Below are 24326 nucleotides of genomic sequence, written 5' to 3' on the forward strand. Positions count from 1 at the left end.
AGAATATTTTGGAAAGAGAGAGAGTATTAAAATGAGATTTATTGTTTCAAATTGAAAATATTCCCCAGCATGCATCATTTTATCCTACTTTAGAGTATGACCTAGGAAGGGGTCCAAGTCTCATGGTTGAATTTTGACTTAAGTAAGCAAGAAGTTAGGAATATTATCCTGGAATCCTTTTCCAATCAAACTTACATAAATTCACAGCTCCAGCATCTTGTCAATGCTCTCTTTGTTCTGTACAGCACTAAGCATGCAACTTTTGCTCCAAAAAATAAAGTACCTGCATCTCATTATATTAATATAGAATGTCACATTGTTTCTTCCAGCTAGAAATAATGACTAGGTAGCTGGCCAATGAGGATTGCTGATATATTTTTTATCTTATAATAATAACAATATACTTGATAATTATTAATAAATATATTATTCGTATTATTATTATTATTATAAATAAAAAACTTGTAACCCTCAAGTTGTGAACTTAAGACATGGTTCAGCAAAGCATGTAAGGACAGGGGCCCTTGCTGGTCTGTGTAGCAGCATATTCCTATTGCATTTGCCTTTGTCCTCTCCCTCACATTCCTTCTATTTATTGCACCAACTTGTTCCATCTTGGTCATCTTAGATTACAATTTCATTGTGGCAGGTGCCTTGTTTTTCTGTATGTTTGTAAAATGCCTAGCACAAAAGGCCCCCAACTCTCACTGGTGCCTCTAGGCACCACCATAGTAACATATTCGCTGTCTTTCTATTATAACTATGAATCACCAGCTCTTTTCTGTACTAGGATGAGTTCTGCACATACATGCAGCTAGAATATGCAGAACAAGACGTGTCATCTGCCCGATTAAAGGAGCTGACATTCTCGCTTCCTGCTGTGATAGTAGAACGCTCTCCTGGAGAGCCTGTCCTGCGCATTTGTTCTCTGTTTGACAACACCTTAGTAATGACTCAAGAAGATGGAGTTATTTCCTTCTGGTCTCCACAACTAAAGCTGAAACGAAGCAAGATGGTTTTTGTATGTGCATTTTATTTTCTCAGTAACTGCTCAGGTTTCATGGAAATGCTAGAACGCTTGATTTCATTGACAATTAAATTGTTTATTTTAAGTACAACATTGTAAATCATGATTGATTCTGCTATATTACCAGCACGATAGGGAACTGCTCTTAAAATATAAGTTTTTATTATGCTCTCTTGTTCTATGGTGATTTAAAGCAGAAATGATTCTTTACATGCTGTTCGGAATAAAAGTTTGTAATGGCTGAATTTGCAGAGGTCCTGAGCACCCTCCTGGCTTTTCCTGAGGTGACCTGGGAAAAGTACATGTTAAATGCAGTTGAATTTAACTGAAATTACACAAGCAAGGTGGAGAAGGATCATACATGTGGGGCTGGAAGGGACCTCAAGAAGTCATCAAGTAAGCTCCCTGAGCTGAGGCAGGAGCAAGTATACCTAGACCATCCCTCTTCTGGTGGTTCTGGAATACTCCACAACCCTGCCCACAGGATAATAAACGGTAATAACATCACCAGAACAAACTTGTATTTGCTGAGCGTGTGATGCTGTTCACGAGTAACTTCTCAGAGGTATTAACCTTTTTTGAGTGCTGTAGGTCCTGATCCAGTGACAATGGCTATCAACTCTACCAGGGTTCAGTGGGACTTGAGTGCTCAGCACCCTGCAGGGTTGGACCTGTATATAATAATTTGACACCATATAACGTTTTGAGATTTGCTTCTGGGCTATATCCTGTAGGCAGCAGCTTTGTGTGTAAGAAATGGTTCCACTCAGAGGGACTTGGGAAATGAAACGAACTAAGGGCTGATCCCAAGAGATGCTGAGTGCCTCTTAATTCCCATTATATTCAGTGGGAAGTGTCCTGTGCTTTGCAGGATCTGGCTATAAAGGACATATACTCTTCCTAGTTAACCCATGCAACCCCCTTTCAGTGGGTTTGCAACAGTGTCACCAAGAACAGATTCAGCCCTCATCTGTGGTGTCTTGTCTTTTCATATGATGTAGGGATGACAACTAGCTCTCTCACTTTTTAGGAAAAATCTGTCAACAAAAAATCTAAGTGGGCGACAGATTTCACTGTTATGACACATTACAACAAACTCATCCTGGGAACTGGGTAAGTGCTGTTCTTTACCAGAATCAGAACTAAAATTGAATGTGGTATTATCAGCACTAATTATCTCTGGGGGCTGGGAACTTGCAGAATAACGCTACGTAAGTGAAACAGTTGGTGATGTGAGTTCCAAAAATGCTGTCACAGCTGGTGTTCTTGTGGACAGCCTCATGGTGGCTGAACTGCCCTCTCACACCCACAGAGAGTCTTTCCAGGTCAGTGTAGAGTGAGATTGGGAATGCAGAATAGGGAAGCGTGTGCTGACCATATTGTCATTAATTAATTCATTTATTAGGTTATTAATAATCATAACATAAAGCTGTGTATGCCCCTTTAAAGACATAAAACCTGTTCCTTGTCCTGAAGTGCCTGAATCTAAGTTATTGTACCAGTCCACACCCCCAGACCCTTAAATACCAGGTTCAGGATTTAATCCAGCCCAAACTGGTAATGAAATGACAAAAAGTTATTCCTATCTGATGGCTGCTCAGTGGCCTATGTGCAATGAGATTGGTGATCTCAATCCAAATTCCTATGAAAGGATGCCCCTACCTGAAAAATCACCACCACAGATTTCAAGCTTGTTACAGTCCTCTGCTAAGAGGCCAAGGATGGAGTGAACATGGAGATTGGTCCCTTAGAGGAGGTCTCTCAGGGTCAGGGATTAGGGCTTGGCTACACTTGCGAGTTAGAGCGCATTAAAGCAGCCCCTGGTGCCCTAGCTCACTCCCTGTCCACACTGGCAAGGTAGGTAGAGCACTCTGACTCTGAAGATTTCAATCTCCAGGACTGCTAGATAAACAACATCCTTAAATTAACTACACTTCACACCCATTAAAAAATATAATTTAAAAGACAAACTGTTTAAAAGAAAAGATTAACAGTGCCTCAAAGGGATGACTGAAATCTGCTGCTCATTTAAAATCTGTCTTGTTTTCTGACAGGGATCGTGAAATCCAGTTGTATGAGATGTCCAACTTCGAACCATACTGCCAGATCAGTGGTTTGGAAGCAATCCCTTTAAAACTTGACTATTGGTAAGCAATGTTCTATGTTCATGTTGTCAGTCCCAGGTCAACAGTATTTCATTGCACACTTTTAGACACAAGGTATTTATTTGTGATATCTGTCTGGTCTTGGTATCATCTCAGTGTTCAGTTTTTCTGTTTGTGTGGTATCTTGTGCTATTTCTTTTCAACATCCTGTCAGACATACAGTGTTTTGTTGTCAGTTCATCATTTTATCCCTATAGATGATGATCAGAGTTTTACTTTTCTACTTCAATTTGTACATTTTGGCTCTTATTAAGCAAGATAGTGGGACACTCATATGCTTAAAGTTAGGCAAGTGCTAAAGTACAGTGGTGCATCAGGGCTGTAACGGGAAGTGAATATCAGTCTTTGTAATGTGCATGTTGAAAAGCTATCACCAAAATATTGTGCACGGATAAATATGCAATGAGGGTGGGAGGTAGGAGATTACTCTGACTGGATATTGTGGTAGAAGTTGAGTAGTGTGGATGAAATGACCTCAGTGCTTCCTCGTGAAGTTCTATAGTAGTTACCGCGTATTGGAGATCATTAAGCAACTGGAAAGCCTCATTTTATTTCCTATAAAAACGTGTTTATTTCTCTTTGTTTCAAAATCTTACCAAAACACGCATCTGTCTCATGTTCATGTACACAGAATTCCTATGCAACCTTGGGCAAATTACCTGAGGTAGAATTTCAAAAGTACTGTAGTGATTTATGAGTCAGTCCATGGGGGGGGGCGCGGGGCGGTGGCGGTCCAGAGGTGCCACGGGTGCTGGGGAAGGTGGCCCAGGGGACTCCGCTGTTGCTGGGGCGGGAGGTTGTCAGGGCTATCAGGGGCTCCCTACCCAGCTCCATGTCTCTGCAGCTCCTAGGCGGTGGAGGAGTCAGGGGGCTCGGCACACTGCTCCTGCCACAAGCGCCAGCTGCCACAGCTCCCACTGGCCAGGAACTGCAGCCAATGGGAGCTGCGGGGGCAAGGCCTGCAGGCATGAGCAGTGTGCGGTGCAGAGCCCCCCTCATTCTCCCCCCGACCCCTTCGCCACCTAGGAGCTGCAGTGCTGTGGAAGGTGGGGAGCCCCCCACTCTGAGGTAAGCTCCCCCTGCCCCTAGCCCCCTCCCACACACCCAAACTGCTGCTGCTGGCCCAGGGGCTGCCCAAGTCGGGCAGCCCTTGGGCCAGCACCAGCAGCTGCAGAAGTCACTGAGGTCACAAAAAGTCACGGAATCCGTGACTTCTGTGACCTCCGTGACAGACTCGCAGCCTAACTCATAGGTCATGTTTTCTAGACCTGTAATCATTTATGTTGCTCTCCTCTGGACTTTCTCCAATTTGTCCACATCTTTCCTGAAATGTGGCACCCAGAACTGGGCACAGTACTCCAGTTGAGGCCTAATCAGCATGGAGTAGAACGGAAGAATTACTTCTCATGTTTTGCATACAATCCTCCTGTTAATACATCCCAGAATGATGTTTGCTTTTTTTTTTTTTTTTTTTTTTTGCAGTAGTGTTGACTCTTGACTCTCATTTAGCTTGTGATCCACTGTGACTCCCAGATCCCTTTCTGCAGTGTTCCTTCCTTGGCAGTCATTTCCCATTTTGTATATGTGCAACTGATTGTTCCTTCCTAAGTAGAATACTTTGCATTTGTCCTTATTGAATTTCATCCTACTTACTTCAGACCATTTCTCTAGTTTGTCCAGATCATTTTGAATTTTAATCCTATCCCCCAAAGTATTTGCAACCCCTCCAAGCTTGATATCAACCACAGACCTCGTAAGTGTACTCTCTGTGTGATTTTCTAAATCATTGATGAAGATATTGAACAGAACTGGACATGTTGAGCCACTGTTTTTCTTCACTTAAAAAAAATCTCCCTGTGCACAGTCTGTGTTCTAGTTTATGGCATTAAACTCTGCATTTATGACATTAAATTCTGCATTACATTCCTGGTGCCAAATGCAACATGGAGTAAATGGGTCCCTGAACATGTCAAGGCCAAATTGAGCAGGGACATGAATGAGGGAGTGGCTTACACTTTGTGTCAAAGTAGTGAAGTAATTTTCACCAATTTGTCATTCTGTGGATGTGCAAAAACAGGGGTAACATAGAGAAGTATTCTATTTGTGTTCTCCTTCATCACTACCTCTATCTCTCTCATCACTGTAGTATCAGAGTGCCTTCTGGTAGTGCATAAACAACACAACTAACATCTGTCATGTGTGGTTTGTTCTCTCTCTGTGTGTTCATGGCAGAGAAAAGAAGCCAAAGATGTGTACCTTTCACTTGGAGCAGAAGGTAGTGAGGTTTGTGGTGGCCCTCAGTTCCTAGGGGAATTCATTATGCAGTGTTGGATCAGCCTCTAATAAGTTCTTGTCTCCTGCACAGACGAGCTTCACCTTTGTGACAGAAAATTCCATTATGCCTGAGGAGCAGAATTATTGATCATTGTCTTCATCCCAGAGCTTTATGTGATTTTTAGGTATCCTAGGCCATTGGGTTATCAGGAATCTCTGTCGCATGCATATTGCTCGCTGGTTTGATGATGTTCGTTGTGGTTTCACACTTAACAGGATAGGCTGCGTGAATGTCGTCATATTCCAACCTGTTATCAGCAATATGTAAGATAAAGCAGCCCTCTCTCTCCATTAACATTTACTTGCAGTTTGCACCATCCACAACACTGGTGGGGACCAAATTTGTCCCTGGTGTAAGTAGATAGACCTCCCATTGAGTTAAGGAGAACATTTATCCTTATACCAGGCCTGAATTTAGTCTTCACAGAATGCTACACCTGTGAACAGCGGCGGATTAGAGGTTTGTGGGGCCCTGGGCCAGAACAAGGTGGGGAGGAGTGCTAGGCAGGCAGAGCAGGTTGGGGTGCCCACTTTTCTGGGGTCCCCCCAGTTGGCTGGGGCACCTGGGCCCCGTTGGTCCAGTGGCTAATCCACCACTGGCTGTGAACATGGCATTTGTTTTGTCTAATGTATGTTTCACTCAGTCCGACTTTTATTTCTTTTAAACTGAAGTGTTTTGACTAGATTGCACTTATCCTTTTTTCCATCTTTTTTTAGTTGCACTGATCCTGATGAGTGCATGATTCTATATGGTGATGACCAGGTAGATTTTTTTGGTGTCTTTTTTAAAACAACAACAAAACAGTGGTTGATATAAGTAGGGCCCGTCATTTATTTAATTTTTCCAGGGAATTATCAGTGTTTATTACTACAACAAAAACAGGTGAAAATTGGTGGAAAAAACTATTAATAATTTTTCTGGATAAATATTGGGGTTTATTTTGGTGGATGGAAGGACGGGGGGAAAAGTATTCAGTAAATTAACGCTTTGATGAACGGAATTCAATGTGGCTTGCTGCGGAACTAAAACAGAACTTAAATACAATGCCACCTTTGACTTTAAGAAAACAATATATCTCTAATCCCCAAATAAAACTTTTCATTTGAATAAACAGTTTACGTTGTAGACTTAGACCCATTAGCCTATAAATATTTAAATTTAATAATTGGGCCACACCATTTGCAGTGCATACACTCAACTTCATCCTTTTCTCCTGTTTTTGTTTTTTTAAAACTTTCAAACACTTCCTGTGTTCTGAAAAAAGAAAAGGAGTACTTGTGGCACCTTAGAGACTAACCAATTTATTTGAGCATAAGCTTTCGTGAGCTACAGCTCACTTCATCGGATGCATACTGTGGAAAGTGTAGAAGATCTTTTTATACACACAAAGCATGAAAAAATACCTCCCCCCACCACACTCTCCTGCTGGTAATAGCTTATCTAAAGTGATCACTCTCCGTACAATGTGTATGATAATCAAGGTGGGCCATTTCCAGCACAAATCCAGGGTTTAACAAGAACGTCTGAGGAGGGGCGGGGGGGTAGGAAAAAACAAGGGGAAATAGGTTACCATGCATAATGACTTAGCCACTCCCAGTCTCTATTCAAGCCTAAGTTAATTGTATCCAATTTGCAAATGAATTCCAATTCAACAGTCTCTCGCTGGAGTCTGGTTTTGAAGTTTTTTTGTTGTAATATCGCAACTTTCATGTCTGTAATCGCGTGACCAGAGAGATTGAAGTGTTCTCCGACTGGTTTATGAATGTTATAATTCTTGACTTCTGATTTGTGTCCATTTATTCTTTTACGTAGAGACTGTCCAGTTTGACCAATGTACATAGAATCATAGAATATCAGGGTTGGAAGGGACCTCAGGAGGTCATCTAGTCCAACCCCCTGCTCAAAGCAGGACCAATCCCCTATTAAATCATCCCAGCCAGGGCTTTGTCAAGCCTGACCTTAAAAACTTCTAAGGAAGGAGATTCTACCACCTCCCTAGGTAACGCATTCCAGTGTTTCACCACCCTCCTAGTGAAAAAGTTTTTCCTAATATCCAACCTAAACCTTCCCCACTGCAACTTGAGACCATTACTCCTTGTCCTGTCCTCTTCTACCACTGAGAATAGTCTAGAACCATCCTCTCTGGAACCACCTCTCAGGTAGTTGAAAGCAGCTATCAAATCCCCCCTCATTCTTCTCTTCTGCAGACTAAACAATCCCAGTTCCCTCAGCCTCTCCTCATAAGTCATGTGTTCCAGACCCCTAATCATTTTTGTTGCCCTTCGCTGGACTCTCTTCAATTTATCCACATCCTTCTTGTAGTGTGGGGCCCAAAACTGGACACAGTACTGAGAGGCATTGCTGGCACATGATGGCATATATCACACTGGTAGATGTGCCCGTGAACGAGCCTCTGATAGTGTGGCTGATGTTATTAGGCCCTGTGATGGTGTCCCCTGAATAGATATGTGGGCACAGCTGGCAACGGGCTTTGTTGCAAGGATAGGTTCCTGGGTTAGTATTTTTGTTGTGTGGTGTGTGGTTGCTGGTGAGTATTTGCTTCAGGTTGGGGGCTGTCTGTAAGCAAGGATTGGCCTGTCTCCCAAGACCTTTGAGAGTGATAGGTCGTCCTTCAGGATAGGTTGTAGATCCTTGATAATGCGTTGGAAGGGTTTTAGTTGGGGGCTGAAGGTGACGGCTAGTGGTGTTCTGTTATTTTCTTTGTTAGGCCTGTCCTGTAGTAGGTGACTTCTGGGAACTCTTCTGGCTCTATCAATCTGTTTCTTCACTTCCGCAGGTGGGTATTGTAGTTGTAAGAATGCTTGATAGAGATCTTGTAGGTATTTGTCTCTGTCTGAGGGGTTGGAGCAAATGCGATTGTATCGCAGAGCTTGGCTGTAGACAATGGATCATGTGGTGTGGTCAGGATGAAAGCTGGAGGCATGTAGGTAGGAATAGCAGTCAGTAGGTTTCCGGTATAGGGTGGTGTTTATGTGACCATTGTTTATTAGCACCGTAGTGTCCAGGAAGTGGATCTCTTCTGTGGACTGGACCAGGCTGAGGTTGATGGTGGGATGGAAATTGTTGAAATCATGGTAGAATTCCTCAAGGGCTTCTTTTCCATGGGTCCAGATGATGAAGATGTCATCAATATAGCGCAAGTAGAGTAGGGGCGTTAGGGGACGAGAGCTGAGGAAGCGTTGTTCTAAGTCAGCCATAAAAATGTTGGCATACTGTGGGGCCATGCGGGTACCCATAGCAATGCCGCTGATTTGAAGGTATACATTGTCCCCAAATGTAAAATAGTTATGGGTAAGGACAAAGTCACAAAGTTCAGCCACCAGGTTAGCCGTTACATTATCGGGGATAGTGTTCTTGATGGCTTGTAGTCCGTCTTTGTGTGGAATGTTGGTGTAGAGGGCTTCTACATCCATAGTGGCTAGGATGGTGTTATCAGGAAGATCACCGATGGATTGTAGTTTCCTCAGGAAGTCAGTGGTGTCTCAAAGGTAGCTGGGAGTGCTGGTAGCGTAGGGCCTGAGGAGGCAGTCTACATAGCCAGACAGTCCTGCTGTCAGGGTGCCAATGCCTGAGATGATGGGGCTATGGATGTAGAAAACCTCTACACCCACATTCCACACACAGATGGACTACAAGCCATCAAGAACACTATGCCCAATAATGTCACGGCTAACCTGGTGGCTGAACTTTGTGACTTTGTCCTTACCCATAACTATTTTACATTTGGGGACAATGTATACCTTCAGATCAGCGGCACTGCTATGGGTACCCGCATGGCCCCACAGTATGCCAACATTTTTATGGCTGACTTAGAACAACGCTTCCTCAGCTCTCGTCCCCTAACGCCCCTACTCTACTTGTGCTATATTGCTGACATCTTCATCATCTGGACCCATGGAAAAGAAGCCCTTGCGGAATTCTACCATGATTTCAACAATTTCCATCCCACCACCAACCTCAGCCTGGTCCAGTCCACAGAAGAGATCCACTTCCTGGACACTACAGTGCTAATAAACGATGGTCACATAAACACCACCCTATACCGGAAACCTACTGACCGCTATTCCTACCTACATGCCTCCAGCTTTCACCCTGACTACACCACACGATCCATTGTCTACAGCCAAGCTCTGCGATACAACCTCATTTGCTCCAACCCCTCAGACAGAGACAAACACCTACAAGATCTCTATCAAGCATTCTTACAACTACAATACCCACCTGCGGAAGTGAAGAAACAGATTGATAGAGCCAGAAGAGTTCCCAGAAGTCACCTACTACAGGACAGGCCTAACAAAGAAAATAACAGAACGCCACTAGCCGTCACCTTCAGCCCCCAACTAAAACCCCTTCAATGCATTATCAAGGATCTACAACCTATCCTGAAGGATGACCCAACACTCTCACAAATCTTGGGAGACAGGCCAGTCCTTGCCTACAGACAGCCCCCCAACCTGAAGCAAATACTCACCAGCAACCACATACCACACAACAGAACCACTAACCCAGGAACCTATCCTTGCAACAAAGCCCGTTGCCAGCTGTGCCCACATATCTATTCAGGGGACACCATCACAGGGCCTAATAACATCAGCCACACTGTCAGAGGCTCGTTCACCTGCACATCCACCAATGTGATATATGCCATCATGTGCCAGCAATGCCCCTCTGCCATGTACATTGGTCAAACTGGATAGTCTCTACGTAAAAGAATAAATGGACACAAATCAGATGTCAAGAATTATAACATTCATAAACCAGTCGGAGAGCACTTCAATCTCTCTGGTCACGCGATTACAGACATGAAAGTTGCGATATTACAACAAAAAAACTTCAAAACCAGACTCCAGCGAGAGACTGTTGAATTGGAATTCATTTGCAAATTGGATACAATTAACTTAGGCTTGAATAGAGACTGGGAGTGGCTAAGTCATTATGCAAGGTAACCTATTTCCCCTTGTTTTTTCCTACCCCCCCGCCGCCTCCTCAGATGTTCTTGTTAAACCCTGGATTTGTGCTGGAAATGGCCCACCTTGATTATCATACACATTGTAAGGAGAGTGATCACTTTAGATAAGCTATCACCAGCAGGAGAGTGGGGTGGAGGGAGGTATTTTTTCATGCTTTGTGTGTATAAAAAGATCTTCTACACTTTCCACAGTATGCATCCGAAGAAGTGAGCTGTAGCTCACGAAAGCTTATGCTCAAATAAATTGGTTAGTCTCTAAGGTGCCACAAGTACTCCTTTTCTTTTTGCGAATACAGACTAACACGGCTGTTACTCTGAAACCTGTGTTCTGAAACATATTCTGATACAGATTTTCGTTTTCTTTCCATTTTAGTGTGTCAGATCTTTAAACCGTTATCTGCGAATAGTTTGAAATGTGTACATGATGGGCGTGAGATTCATCAGTATGTTCAAATTTGCATGCACTTCAGAGCTTGCATGCGTGCCTGTTTTCTTTATTGTTTTATCTTCTACACTAATACGTAGCCTTACTTCAACAGGCAGCTTTTGTATTAATGTATTAACAGACTAAGGTATTATCGTAATACATATATCTCATGCAATGTATTGTATTTTCCTAATAAAACAAGTTATTTTTTATATATTTGAATGATACAAAAGTAGAGAAAATCAGAAAAAACGAATAATACTTTCTGTAAAACCTGGGATTTTTTTTGGTAAAAATTGGTTTAATCTGAAAACAAAGGGGCTTAAATATAAGCCATGAACTCACGGGGCATCCCTTAGATCTTTGGGTAATCAGGGACCTGTCCTAGAAGTGTCTCCTGGCCAGTCTCCCTGATTATCCAATGGATGGGGTGTGTAAGGTACACCTTTTATACAGTAGGTTGCAGGACTGCTACTTGTAGGTCAGGCTTCTGTACCAGATACAGACTGACTACAGAGCTTCCTTCCCAGAGAGATATACCAGAGGTGTTCACTGTAAGATCCTTTAAAGCACTTCCTGGCTCTAGCTGTGACCAGCTCAGATAAAGTATGGCACCCCCTTGTGGCTGAAGCCCCCATATCAGAACCTCCCCCTCTCCCTAGTGCATCCTGCTTGCCGGAAGGCCCCACCAATCAACACATCGCCCTCCTTCCCCGCGCCTCCCGCCCACTGCAATCAGCTGTTTCACGGCATGCGGGAGGCTCTGGGCGGGAGGGGGAAGAAGCGAGGATGCGGCGTGCTTGGGGGAGGGGGCGGAACGGGATGGGAAGAGGCAGGTGGGGTGGAGTGGGGGAGGAGTCTCGGGCAGAGCTGGGGGTCGAGCACCCCCCGGCACATTGGAAAGTCGGCGCCTGTGTCCATATAGTTGCTGTTGGTGCATGGGATGAGGTATACCACATGTTGTGATAGGACCCAGGGATCCTGGAAGCTTGTGTCTCTCAAACAAAAGTTGGTCCAATAAAGGATATTACCTCACCCACCTTGTCTATACAACATTAATTATCCATCTGCTAAATATAGTCCAGAAATTCTTATTCTGGTAAATCTCCTCCCACTTACTTCAGGGGCTGAATAAGAACTACAGGATTTGGCCCTATCCGTTTAGATTTTTATAACAACTTTTTTTTTCTCTTTTCAGGGGTGTGTGAATATCTTGCTTTTGTCTTCTGTGGGGGAGCTCCTACGGTAAGGACTTTACATTGTAGATGTAATTTTAAAAACTGACAAAACTTCCCCCCCCAGTCAGAGGTTTCTGCGCGCCCTGTTGAGTAAGTTGCCCGGTGCTAGGGCAGGGTGCCTCTCCCTGACTCTGGCCCCAGGCAAGGATCAGGGCACTCTGAGTGCCATCCAGCCACTCTTCCAAATCATGCAGTGTTAACTTTGTTGACATTTAACTCAGATACCCAGTGATGAGGATGAACTATTTAATTCCTCATGGAGGAGAGGAAGAGTCACAGACTGCACAATTTACTGTGAGTGACCTCTCATTTTGCTGCCATAAGTGGGTGGCATTTAGGAGATGGCACTAATTATTTTTTGCCCAGAGTCATAAGGGAGCCAGGACCCAGGAGCCCAGTAGAGCCCATGGGCACATTCAAGCCATACTAAGGAGGAGCTCAGAAAGCCACAAGATCTACTCCAAGCAGTGTTTCATTTTGGCAATTCACATGGGCAGGGCTTGGAAGAGTATGGCTGCCTTTTTCCCTCCCCCAGTAAGACCCCTGCCCACTAGTGACTCCCAGCAAGTGGTCTGCCCTCCCCAATCCGCCAGGCCTCCCTGGATCCTTGCTAATATAGACTGTGGCGGGATGGTCACCCCGCCATGCCTCGAAGGGCTTAAAACAGCCTAAGAGAGGGCTGTAGCCGGAGGAAAGCTACGCTGATTGGCAGAAGTAGCCACAGGTGGGGCCACGCCCCAGTCAGGCCACAGCTGGCCCTATAAGAGGGCTGTTAGCCAGGAGCAGAGACAGCCACTTTCTCTAGCTACATGGAGAGAGAGGGACCTGGCTGCTTGGGAAGCTGAAGAGGGTACCTAAGGCAGAGCAGTGCTGGGGAAGGGCAGAGGGAGCTGGGGAGCTCCAGCCTAGCGGAGCTGCAGGCCGAGGTAAAGGCCCACAAAAGAGTAGTAAAGCTGCAGAGGAGCAGCCCAGACCTAAACAGCAGCAGCTGGTCTGATTCCCCCCTTGCCAATGATGAGTGGTACAGACTGCAGTCTGCCCCAGGGAGTGGGGGCTAGATGATGACTGAGAGTAGCCACTGAGGCAAGGGAGGGATTGGGGGTTCCCTGGGAGAGGAGACCCAGACTGAGGGGGTATTGCCAGGGGGCAGAACCCTTATCTAGAAAGGCACCAAGGTCTGGGAGGGGCATGGGGCCAGTTGCAGGCAAGACACTGACTGGCAGAGGGCACTCCTGGCTGAAAAGAGCTAATTTCCTGGACAACCAGCAGGAGGCGCCACAGCGGTGAGTTGTCGCCCTGTCACATAGACCCAGGCAGATCCCTTGCTGGCTTCTCCAGCAGCTACTCTTCTTTCCTCAGCAGGGTGTCTGCTGGAGCAGCCTACAATCAGAAATTGCTGGGGCAACTTTTCAGTATCCCAAAAGGCAAGATAAATAGCTACAATCTTTTAAAATAACAACCTTGGGTTGGGAGTTTAATGCCAGAGAAATAGTCCAGATTTTAGGAGTGTGAGGAAATATTTGCTTCCTAGCACTTAAGGATGATGGCTGCTGTTTCTCTTCTCTTCTTTGTCCCTGGATTTTTCAGAACGTGGAAGAAACTGCCAAAAGCTGAAAACCTGCCTAGTGTTAGCATTGAGAATGCTGTTCTTTCTCCAAATGTGACTTACATTCGTTGGAAAGTGCATGGAGACTGGGTTACACAGGTAAAAGAACCAAAATCTTTCTCACTCCAAAATAAATAAAATAGAAAGTTTTCCACAAATGAAATTGTCATGGGAATAGGTAAATAAGGTTTCAGCCACAGCATCTAGTCAGTCTACAGAAAAAAACTCTTATTTGTCAATTAGAATAGCACTGTCAGCAGTATGATAGGAAGAACAGGAAAATGGCACAAACTGTCAAACTTGATAGAATGAGGGCTTGACAATAGAGAATAAGGCATGAAATTCAGATTGAAAGTTGTGAAGCCCAAATTCAACACCTGTTTAGTTTTCAGTTGGACTTCAGTAGTGCTAGCTTTTAAAGTTAGGCAAGTGCATAAACTCCTTGCTGGGGCCTGAATAAGGAGAGATCTGAGTTTGGGATTACTGCACCCCCAGGATCCAAAGTCAGAAGCTAAAGGAGAGTGGGCATGGAACTAAAGAAATGCTCTCTATCTCTTCTAGCCCTGACTGCAAGGTGTACAAACTTTGAAGTTGTCACTGCCCCTGGACTGACTGTTGCCCATTCTTGACCTTTCAACAGTGTCATTTTGGGGGATAAAAAGGAAGTATTTGATAGCTCTCTGAAGCTATTCTGAGTTTTGGAATGTTAAAGATAGTCCTAGTGGCATATTTATACATTGTCTCACTAGCTGATCTGATGAGATAAATAGAGCCCTGCAAATCTGTGGATATCCGCTTTTTATCCATGGACCATCTTTGCAGATTGTGAACTGGATGTGGATACAAATTTTGTATCTGCTCAGGGCACTAGAGATAAAATGTATTTATTATAGCACCATACATTTTTTTTTAAAGCTATGCCCTCATATCTAGAAAGAATTTTAGCCCCATTGCACAGACCAAGCAACTGGGTCACTATTGCAGCCTTAGCACTGGAGTAACCTCTGCACAGCTTTACACCCCTTTCATATCTAGAGTAATGGCTTCCTCTTCCCCCAGCGTGCTTGTCATTGGATAAGTGTGGCTCAGACATCAGGTTCCCAAATCCTGAACCCTTGTGCAGCAGCACCACATTGGGCTAGATCCTGGAGGACCCTCCTTGACCTTGGAGGAAGGGTCAAGACTTGTTCTAAAATCAGCTTTATGGGTCGTGTTTTGCGTTCTTGAAGGCCGATAACCAGTCTGGGGGTTACATGCCGTGGTACATGATGGGAGCTGAGTATTTTTTTTACTTTTCTAATGCTGCTGTTGCTGCTTTCTGCAAGCAGTGGGGGCCCCACCAAGCCGACTGTAGCTCAGATGAAGTAGCAGATTGTTTTCCATGTTCTGGTCCATCAGGGAAGAAGTAGGGAAGCCTCTGACTTCCGCAGAGAGTCCTGAAATGGAACTTAGAATCTGTATGTCATGCTTTTGGATACACAAAGGAGTGAGGTACACGCATTTTGCCCTTTTTACATGAGAAAAACAGCAGGAACGTGCTGGAATAAGAGCCACTGTAATGCACCCACTCAACCCACCCTTAGGCAAACAACTTTAAATGTTCTTATTATTCATCCTGCCTTCAGAAAGAAAAACATTATAAGAACAGAAACAAATGAAATAATCCCAGCAGATTATATTCTCTTCTAATCTGTATTGTGTATCATTCATATATAACAGTAATCTCTTGTTCTGTTCCTTTTAGCTGCACTACTATGATTCCATTAAAGCAGTGATTTCTACCTCCAACCATGAACCTACAGCTTTAGTAATAGGTAACCATTTTACTCCTATTAAGGCCTCTAGGAATTTCTTTCAATTTAATGTTTCTCTGATTTACACTCCGTTCCATCTCCATGTCTGCAATCTTACTTTGCTGTCACCTAGTTGGCTTTATTTCTAGTAGTGCCACTGTGTGTAAGATTGTAATTGGTAATGGGAGAATCTCAAAGGGTTTTTCAGTCTTCTGATTTAGTTCAGCTAAACATCCTATCATTAGGAGGCTAGAATGACCTTCCACAAGGGCATATTGTGTCCTCAGAGCCAGCTGAGTCAGAAGTAAGGGCAATTTTTAAATGCCATCTGGGGCTGCATAGGAGACACACCAATCAGTGCATGTCCCAGCTGGCTTGGGCCCAATCCCTTTCCCTCACCAGCCCCACTCAGTTTGGGAGATGAACCAGCTGGCCATGGGCCTTCTGGCAGAAGGCAAGTCACAAGCCGCTTTCACTGCTGTATCCCTGCTCCCATGGATTTACAGTACCTCTGACAAGGGCCTGCATCAAGCCCAGTATGTTTGTCCAAACTATCTATTCTCTTGTTTCCATCACAATTATGTGGCTATTAGTGGAAACCTTACAAGAACAGGCTTTCTCCTGAGACTGCCAACTCTTTCATTCCTGTTCCAGGTGGATATACCATAAGACTAGTGTTTGCATGGTGTTTTACACACACTAATGTAGTGAGTAAAAACCTCCTTTTATCTACTGTATAAAAGCCAGTTGCTTGGGACAGGTTTACTACCCATCTCCTATTTCTCTGAAATATTTTCTAGTCCTTCTGATATTTTTATCATTGCTCGTTCAAGAACATTGCTCAACAGATAATTTGTACCCTCTGTGTGCAGGCTGTCACACTGTCTGGAGTGGCTCACGGCCATGAGTACCTACCTCAGGGCAGACTGTCAAAAGCAGGGCAGACACCCCAAACTGGTGGTATGTTCTATAATTAGATTTCACCAACCCAGTAACAAACATGAACTCCTGGATCACTGTAACTGTCTTACCATGGAGTCACAGACAGTCCCCTTAGACTCTCCAGTCTATCGTGTCACCCAGACAAGCTGGACTTAGTGATAAATGATTCCAAAAATCACACAATATTCTGATTGCTTCCTGTCCTGAGAAACCAGTCACTTATGCCAGATCAGTTGGTACCCTAGATCTTACACCAAGGCCTGTAGCCAATCCTGTAATAAACTATATACAAGTTTAAACAGGAAAAAGAAATTAGTTATTTACAAGTTAAAACAAGCAAACATATGAGTTATCATCTATGATTCTGAAACATGACAGAGATGTGGTAATATGTCAATTCAAAGTGTAACCTTTTTATTTTATTTAAAGTGAATTGAGTGATGCTGTATTATACCACCATGCATTCGGCACAGGTTGCTACAGTTTCAAACTCAACAGAGTGAAATTGCCTCTGATGCTTTTCTCAAATTTGGAGGCTCTAGAAACACATGGAGTCCAAGGATAATGACCACAGACACAGTCACAAGTACAACGTCTTATCTGTGCTACAAGTTTTATTAAAGCAATAAATAAAGTTACAATTAGCCATGCATATAGAAATCCTACAAAAACCTATGCAATAATTATGGCTGTGGTCATACTCACATCCTCAGAGATATTCTAAGGTCCGAAGGACCTCTCAATAGATGATTGAGGAATAGTTCCTGTAGGGGTTTCCCGTGGGCTCATCCCTTAGATCTTCCCATACCCAACCCTGGGAACTCTCTTTTATATTGTAGTTCTGACCACACCTAACACTTTATGCACATGCATGAAGGTGTCAACCCTCTTCCTTATCTGTACTTCCACACCCCATGAATATTGGGGAGTTTGATTTTTCGCAGGTTTTTTGTAGTTCCTCTTATTCTCATTAGCATCTATGCATGACATGTATCCTGTGGTCCAGACAGACATTTAAAGATGTTACAATCAGGTGTCTACTGCCTTGGACAATGCATTTCAGTCTATTGCAATCCATTTTTCTGTGACATCACTATTTGGCACATCTTTGGCAGTAATCCTGTGACTTTATGGGCACAGAGTTATTCCTAGGTCACTCATTCATGTCCAGCATTCTTAAACCTATGTCCTAGTGTGGCTAAGCTAAAGACTTACAGGTCTCAGCCTGTAGGCCTTGTGTTCCAGCCATGCTTTACTTATACACCCACTACACACTTATCACACCTACATACTTATCAGTCCTATAATTCTATAATCCTACAATTTAAATCTGTTTATCATACATTAATTCTATATGAAATAGCATATAAATTGACCATAACATCACACAATATAAGGATAAATGGATGATAAAATGAACTAATTAGCTACAAAAGTGTCTTTCAGGGCAGACCCCCTGCTAACTCCTGGGGATCTCTGCCTCACTTTAGAGTCTCTGACCCTGTGAGTGCTCAAATAGCAGAGAGGACAAATTTTCTTATGCCCTGTTTTATCTTTTACATTTGGCTTTCCAGTCCATGTGAAAAGCTCCCTTGCACATAGCATTTCCAAGGTTTGATAGGGCCATTCACCAATCCCTTGTATTGTCATGTTTCTTAATGGCTCATTTAATCTTGATTCCTGTGCCTGGGCTCACAAGTTCAGAGCAAACATTTTTAAAGTTAAAAAGCAAAACTTATACAATTCCTTATAGTATGGTATACAGGCATTACAGGTGAGATTAATGTGTGCAGCAATTTACAAGCATTTCATAGAGTCTAAACACTAAATACATTCTTATAAGACTAATACCTATTTTGAACAAAACTAATATACTGTTGAGCTGTTTTGGTTTTCAGCTATGAGTTTGTCAGTTCTTAGGGCCTTGGCCAAAGCTGGCACTTGGTTTACCATTATCATGCAGGTTGTGAAGAACAATCTTATTTTACACAAGTTATACAGGAGAGTCTTGTTATGATGCAGAGTCCGCAGATTCATAGGTTTGATTTTTTTTTTTTGAAGCCAGAAGGGACCATTAGATCATCTAGTCTGACCTGCTGTATATCACAGGCCATTATATCCATTACTCATGTATTTAGCCCAATAAACAAAAGCAGGCTGTTTTACACAACGTAAAAGCAATTAATATAAAAATGTGTCTTTTGTTTGATGTTTTGGTATTTGAGTTGTGGCAACCAAAGAAGTTCCAAACTCTGCTGGAGAGGTGTTTCTTCAGGTTTGGGGAGTGGAACCAGCTTGGAACTATGTTCTTGTTTGTTCATGTTATGCTTTACATCATAGACTTGGTCTTGGGAGGGAGTGTGTGGTTCCTCTTAGGGCACTGAACTGCAAATGTGTAGGATGGAAACTGTCCATCAGTCAGGATGATAGCCATAGAAATAGATGACCCAGAAGTCATTTTGTATTTTTCAGCTATGTCTGGGAACCCTGAGAGCAAACGACAGATGTTCATGGTTATGGAATGAGTTAATAAAAAGATGTCCAAGCCAAGTGCTAACTGACAACAGTATGATTGTCATATTTCTTTGTCTCGGGGCTTATGGGGTTTTTCCCTCCCCCATTTATGTTGCCTCGCCTCAGTCAGTCCTTAAATAACCAATGCATGTGAAAAAGATTTGTACCTGGTTCACTTAAAAATTCAGATAATCTAATTTCTTCACATTGGGCCCATAGGCATAGGCAGTTCTGAGCACCCACAAATCTCATTGGGTAGGCAATGGGAGATGTGAGTGTTCACCTCTCAAGAGCCCTGATTCAGCAAAGCAGGTAAGCACATGCAGAATTAGGACCAGAGTTAGGTTCCTCCAATCTGTTCCTACTCCTAGAAAAGTCAATAGCAGTACTCCAATTGACTTCAGGGGATATAGGAGCAGGCTCTTTTATTCAGTGCAAATAACTGAATGAAATGACTTCAATATACAAAGCAGTATTCATATACCACAAAGTAGTGTGATACAGCAAGTTTCTCCTTTATTTAAGCATCACAGAAAGCTGAAAATAGTGCTGAAAATAGTCCAAATTAATTCATGGTCCATACTTCCCTTAATTTTTCATCTTAAAATATCCAGTACTGTTACCTGGAACTCCACATATGATGAAATCAAATGAAAGTCCTTACATCTATTTCAGTTTCTTAAGCGTCTCATTTGCTCTAGCCAAATGAGTAAAACATACTAAAACTACTCCCTTAAGCAAGCTTATAAAACCCCTACCTAATCTACCTAGCCCATGTAGATTTCAATTATTCCATTCTTTGCTTGTTGAGATCCCTTTCACACTTACTCCTAAGAGACTCGGAGGACAGGTTGACAAATATTTAGAATTGGTTTAGTGCATTGGGGGAGGGATAGCTCAGGGGTTGGAGCATTGGCCTGCTAAACCCAGGGTTGTGAGCTCGATCCTTGAGGGGGCCATTTAGGGATCTGGGGCAAAAATTGGGGATTAGTCCTGCTTTGAGCAGGGGGTTAGACTAGATGACCTCCTGAGGTCCCTTCCAACCCTGGTATTCTATGATTCAATGCACAGTCAACCTGTAGAACTCTTTGCTAGAGGATGTTATGAAGGCCAAGACTATAACACAGTTCAAAAAAGAACTAGATACATTCATGGAGGATAGGCCTATCAATGGCTATTAGCCAGGATGGGCAGGGATGGTGTTCCTAGCCTCTGTTTGCCAAAAGCAGGGAATGGGTGACAAGAGATGGATCGCTTGATGATTACCTGTTCTGTTCATTCCCTCTGGGGCACCTGCCATTGGCCGCTATTGGAAGACAGGATACTGGGCTAGATGGACATTTGGTCTGACCCAGTATGGCTGTTCTTATGTTATTTCAGAGCAGTTTCTTGCTGGTTTTGGTGAAGCTTTATTTCAGTTGCAATTATACTTTTTTTGACCACCTAATTTATAGTAATGTAATAACACTTCCATCCAGTGACCTCAGTGCATAGTAAAGTATTAATGAACAACACTGCTGTGAGTCAGACAAGTATTCTTACCCACAGTTTGCAAAGAGGTAAATGAAGTACAGAATGGTTAATGGCCCATCTACAGAACAATATTCATGAATGTTAATTTCAGACAAAAAATACCCCAGCAGTCTGACTTCACCAGATGGTGGACACACACAATCTGGAGTAAGTCAAACTGACACAGTGACAACAACAGCTCCCATAATTCATAAACACAAAGTTCTTTTAAATCCCATCAAGATCTTATTTTCTAAGGAGTAGCTCACAACTGGAAAATGTTCCTAGTTTAGTGTGAGAGAATTAATAATAGATCACTAATCTGTTCTGGAAGCACTGAAACCCCCTAGGTTAGAATCTTCTCAGCAGCAACATTTTGTGGTGGACTCTGAATTTCCAGCTTTTTATTTAAAAGCTTTTTGCTTTGTGTGTGTACGTTTTCCAGATCCCCTCGTTTTAGATCTTGGAGGTGGAGGGGGGAGTTGAATGCCATTGTTTGTGGCATCCTTTGCCCCTTAATGTGGGCTTTTTTACTCCCCCTCATACTGGGATTAAGCATCAGAATTAGTCTTGGGAAAGCAATAGTGATATAGAAATGAGGCTTCAGAGACTTGTTTGCTTCTTCTTTGTATCTTGTTTCCTGCCTCTCCTTCCTGGCACTTTTCTTTGTTTTATTTTGCCTGAAATTAGAAGCAGCAGCAGCAAATTAGACATTGGTGCAGACTCTGTGCCTTGATGAAATGATGAGCAGCATGTTCAACATGGTGTTCAGTTTTGAACCTCTCTTTGCCAGAACAATGTTAACAAACTGTAAGAAGTTCCAGAAAGTGAAGCTGGAAGGATTTTCTTATCAGGAAAGATCAAAATAGCTAAGTGCTGACTAATGGGAAACATGGTCAACTAAAGGGTTCTGAAAATAGTAAACCCCAGTGGGATTGGGAGGAGGGATTTTTTTACCATAATAAAAAGGTTATAATAAATAGGACTAATGGCATGTAATGAAGAAAGAAAATTATAAAAATTTATAAAATGACTATTGGGAGAAATTTCCTGAGGATGAAAGTTATTAGTACCTAATCTGCAGGAGGTAGTGGGAACCAAGATGTCTAGGATATTTTCAAATTTATCAGCTGTTTCGGTGAGTATGTTCTTTTTCAGGGTGTACTGTTGGTGCTACTAATGTTGAGCAGCAGATGAAAAAAATAAAGGACCGTGGGAAAGATTCAAAAGCAAGAAAAGGGCAGGTGATACCTAGAATCCCTCCAAAGAGAGCTGAGGGAGATCAGACTGTGTTTCAAGTCTACAAAGGAGTAAAAACATTTGCATTCTGTAAAAAAAACAACCTCATAGTGACAGGCGGAATGGATCGAATCATTCGGATGTGGAACCCTTACATGTCTGGGTAAGAGATGGTTACAATACTCACTGAAAGACTCTGTTATGAAGGGCTTTGTAACTACACATTACTGATGAGTAATTCTTACTGTCTAGTGAATTGCCCTGTTAATAGGCATCAGCTAAGTGCATTGAGGAGACAATCACAAATGTCCTGGAAATATGCGTGAGTTTACAGAATGGCTCTGCTGCACTGTTGATAATATCAGCACGCACACATGCATGCAGCAAAATCATTCCCATAAGTTTAATTATTTTCTATAAATATAAAAATTCATGGATTATCCTCTGTTTTTTATCTAAGATTGATTTGAGATTTTGCTTGTGCCTAAGACCCCAGTCCTGCGATATCTCTGCCCACATGGATCTCATTGTATAATTGAGGTCTAGGAATCCATTTGGCGCATTAACATCTTATGAAAAGCTGAACTCTGCAAGCAGATACTATTGTTTCATGTACATCACTCCAAGTGCCTGATACTGGAAAACTGCTCTGTTTATGTGTGGGGTTTTTTTGTTTGTTTTGTTTTTTGGTGAGAAAACCCAAAATACAATTCCCACCAAACATACAACTAGTAGCAGATTCCAGCCCATTTATTTTTACTTTGTTTTATAAAAAGCGATCAATTTGAAACCGCTTAATATTGAACTGTTCTTATTAAATTTCAGCCGACCAACAGGCATGCTCAGAAGCCACACAGCGCCAGTCTGTTACCTCTCCATAGCTGCAGAAGATGCGAAAATATTTTCCATATCCACAGACAACACTATTAAGGTCTCATTGTGTATAGCAAGTGTCTGATATCCTACCCCAGTTCTCTTTTTTGTTTTCGTGGAAATAAATATAAATAATGTTCAATCTAATAAACATGAACACATACATAATAGTACAGTATAGAAATGTAGGGCCTGATCTAATTCTCACTGAAGTCAATAGAAAAGACTCCAACTGAAATTAAAGTTGGATCTGGCCCTTAGACAGATCAATGTACAGAGCAATTCCAGCAAGTACTCCTATGAGTCAACAGTCTCTTAGGTTTTCAGTTCAGTTGTATTAAATGCATTTGTTGCTAAATGTTTCACAAATTATGATAAAACTTTTAACAAGGATCTAGTACTCTGAAGTTTTTAAAGTGTTGTTCTACTTTAGAAAGTGACTTTGTGTTTTGTTTTTTAATTTAGGGATCTTGCTTCTATGGTATTTTCTCTAGGATAGAAAAGGAGTACTTGTGGCACCTTAGAGACTAACCAATTTATTTGAGCATAAGCTTTCGTGAGCTACAGCTCACTTCATCGGATGGGAAATAACAATAAATTGGTTAGTCTCTAAGGTGCCACAAGTACTCCTTTTCTTTTTGCAAATACAGACTAACACGGCTGTTACTCTGAAACCTGTCTCTAGGATAGGTATTTCTGTTTCTTCCTTTGCTGAAATCTCCCGAACCAGGCATATATTACATGTGTGTATTACACAAAAAAACAACCACCATACATTAAAATAATATGATGAAAGTTGGAAATGCTGGAATTAAGGTTTTCTCATGCAACCTGAATTTGGGCTCTCCTGCACAGGCAGACTAGTTTAAATACACATACTATTTTTCCCACAGTTCTTTTGCCTCATTCAGTGCACAGAATGGATAGTGCTCACTTAATGAGAAGCTATCAAATATTCTGCTTTCTTCTTGTTCAACCCAGGGCCTCATTAATTCTGGCATTTTCCTAACTTTTGAGTGCTTGACTTTGCAACCTTGTAATGTGGATTTTTGTGTGTAATTTCTTAGGTTTTCAAAAAGCTAACTGAAAAAAACCTGAAACTCTGTCACATGAAATCATACTGACATTTGCATGGGTCATCAGCAGGGGTGGAACTTGATCCACCGCACAGACCTCTACCATTTGAGCTAACAGGACAACTGGTAGCAGTAGTAGGTTGTCATCATCTGTGTAGACAAGCACTACAGGAGAATGGGACACTTTCCCAGTGTGTGACCGACTCAGGGATCTTGGGCTCCATTCAAGCTTTGACGGGGAGTGTGCTCTAGTGATACAGACTCTTCTGTGCATTCCCCTGAAGTGTGACCCCGTCTGCCCCATTCCCTTCAATTTATCCCTGTCCCAGTCCTGTCTGTTCCATACCCCAGGCTTCTCATCCCTTTCCAAGTCCCATTCTCCTAGCATAGCCAGTCCCAGTCTCCACTCCTCAGATTTCTCATCCCACCCCCAGTCTTCTTGCCTAGCAAGTCCTACTCTCACTCCTCTGCACTGCCTGCCACCATCTTCCCCGTGGCCCCAGCAACATTTCATCCCCAGTCTCCTTGACAAGCCAGTCCCCTACTCCTGGATCTCTCCAGTTCCAGTTTCTATAAGTCCCAGCTCCTT

The 24326-nt window shown here is 42.7% G+C and overlaps 1 protein-coding gene across 3 annotated transcripts in view; it reads left to right on the forward strand.

Annotated features, from left to right (window-relative positions):
* LOC140910415 (cilia- and flagella-associated protein 337-like) overlaps positions 1-24326 on the forward strand; it is a 75079-nt gene that overhangs the window by 25567 nt on the left and 25186 nt on the right. For all 3 annotated transcript variants that reach the window (XR_012158578.1, XM_073341210.1, XM_073341219.1), the window contains 9 exons: positions 791-1021; positions 2058-2140; positions 3082-3174; positions 6244-6289; positions 12143-12189; positions 13770-13887; positions 15533-15602; positions 21708-21951; positions 22614-22719. Coding sequence is in view for 2 of the 3 variants with exons in the window: in XM_073341210.1 (XP_073197311.1) it covers positions 791-1021; positions 2058-2140; positions 3082-3174; positions 6244-6289; positions 12143-12189; positions 13770-13887; positions 15533-15602; positions 21708-21951; positions 22614-22719 (1038 nt within the window). In the remaining variant the exon portion in view is untranslated. The remainder of the gene's footprint in view (positions 1-790; positions 1022-2057; positions 2141-3081; positions 3175-6243; positions 6290-12142; positions 12190-13769; positions 13888-15532; positions 15603-21707; positions 21952-22613; positions 22720-24326) is intronic.

This window comes from Lepidochelys kempii, chromosome 1 (assembly GCF_965140265.1).
Source record: "Lepidochelys kempii isolate rLepKem1 chromosome 1, rLepKem1.hap2, whole genome shotgun sequence".
Taxonomy (NCBI): Eukaryota; Metazoa; Chordata; order Testudines; family Cheloniidae; genus Lepidochelys; species Lepidochelys kempii.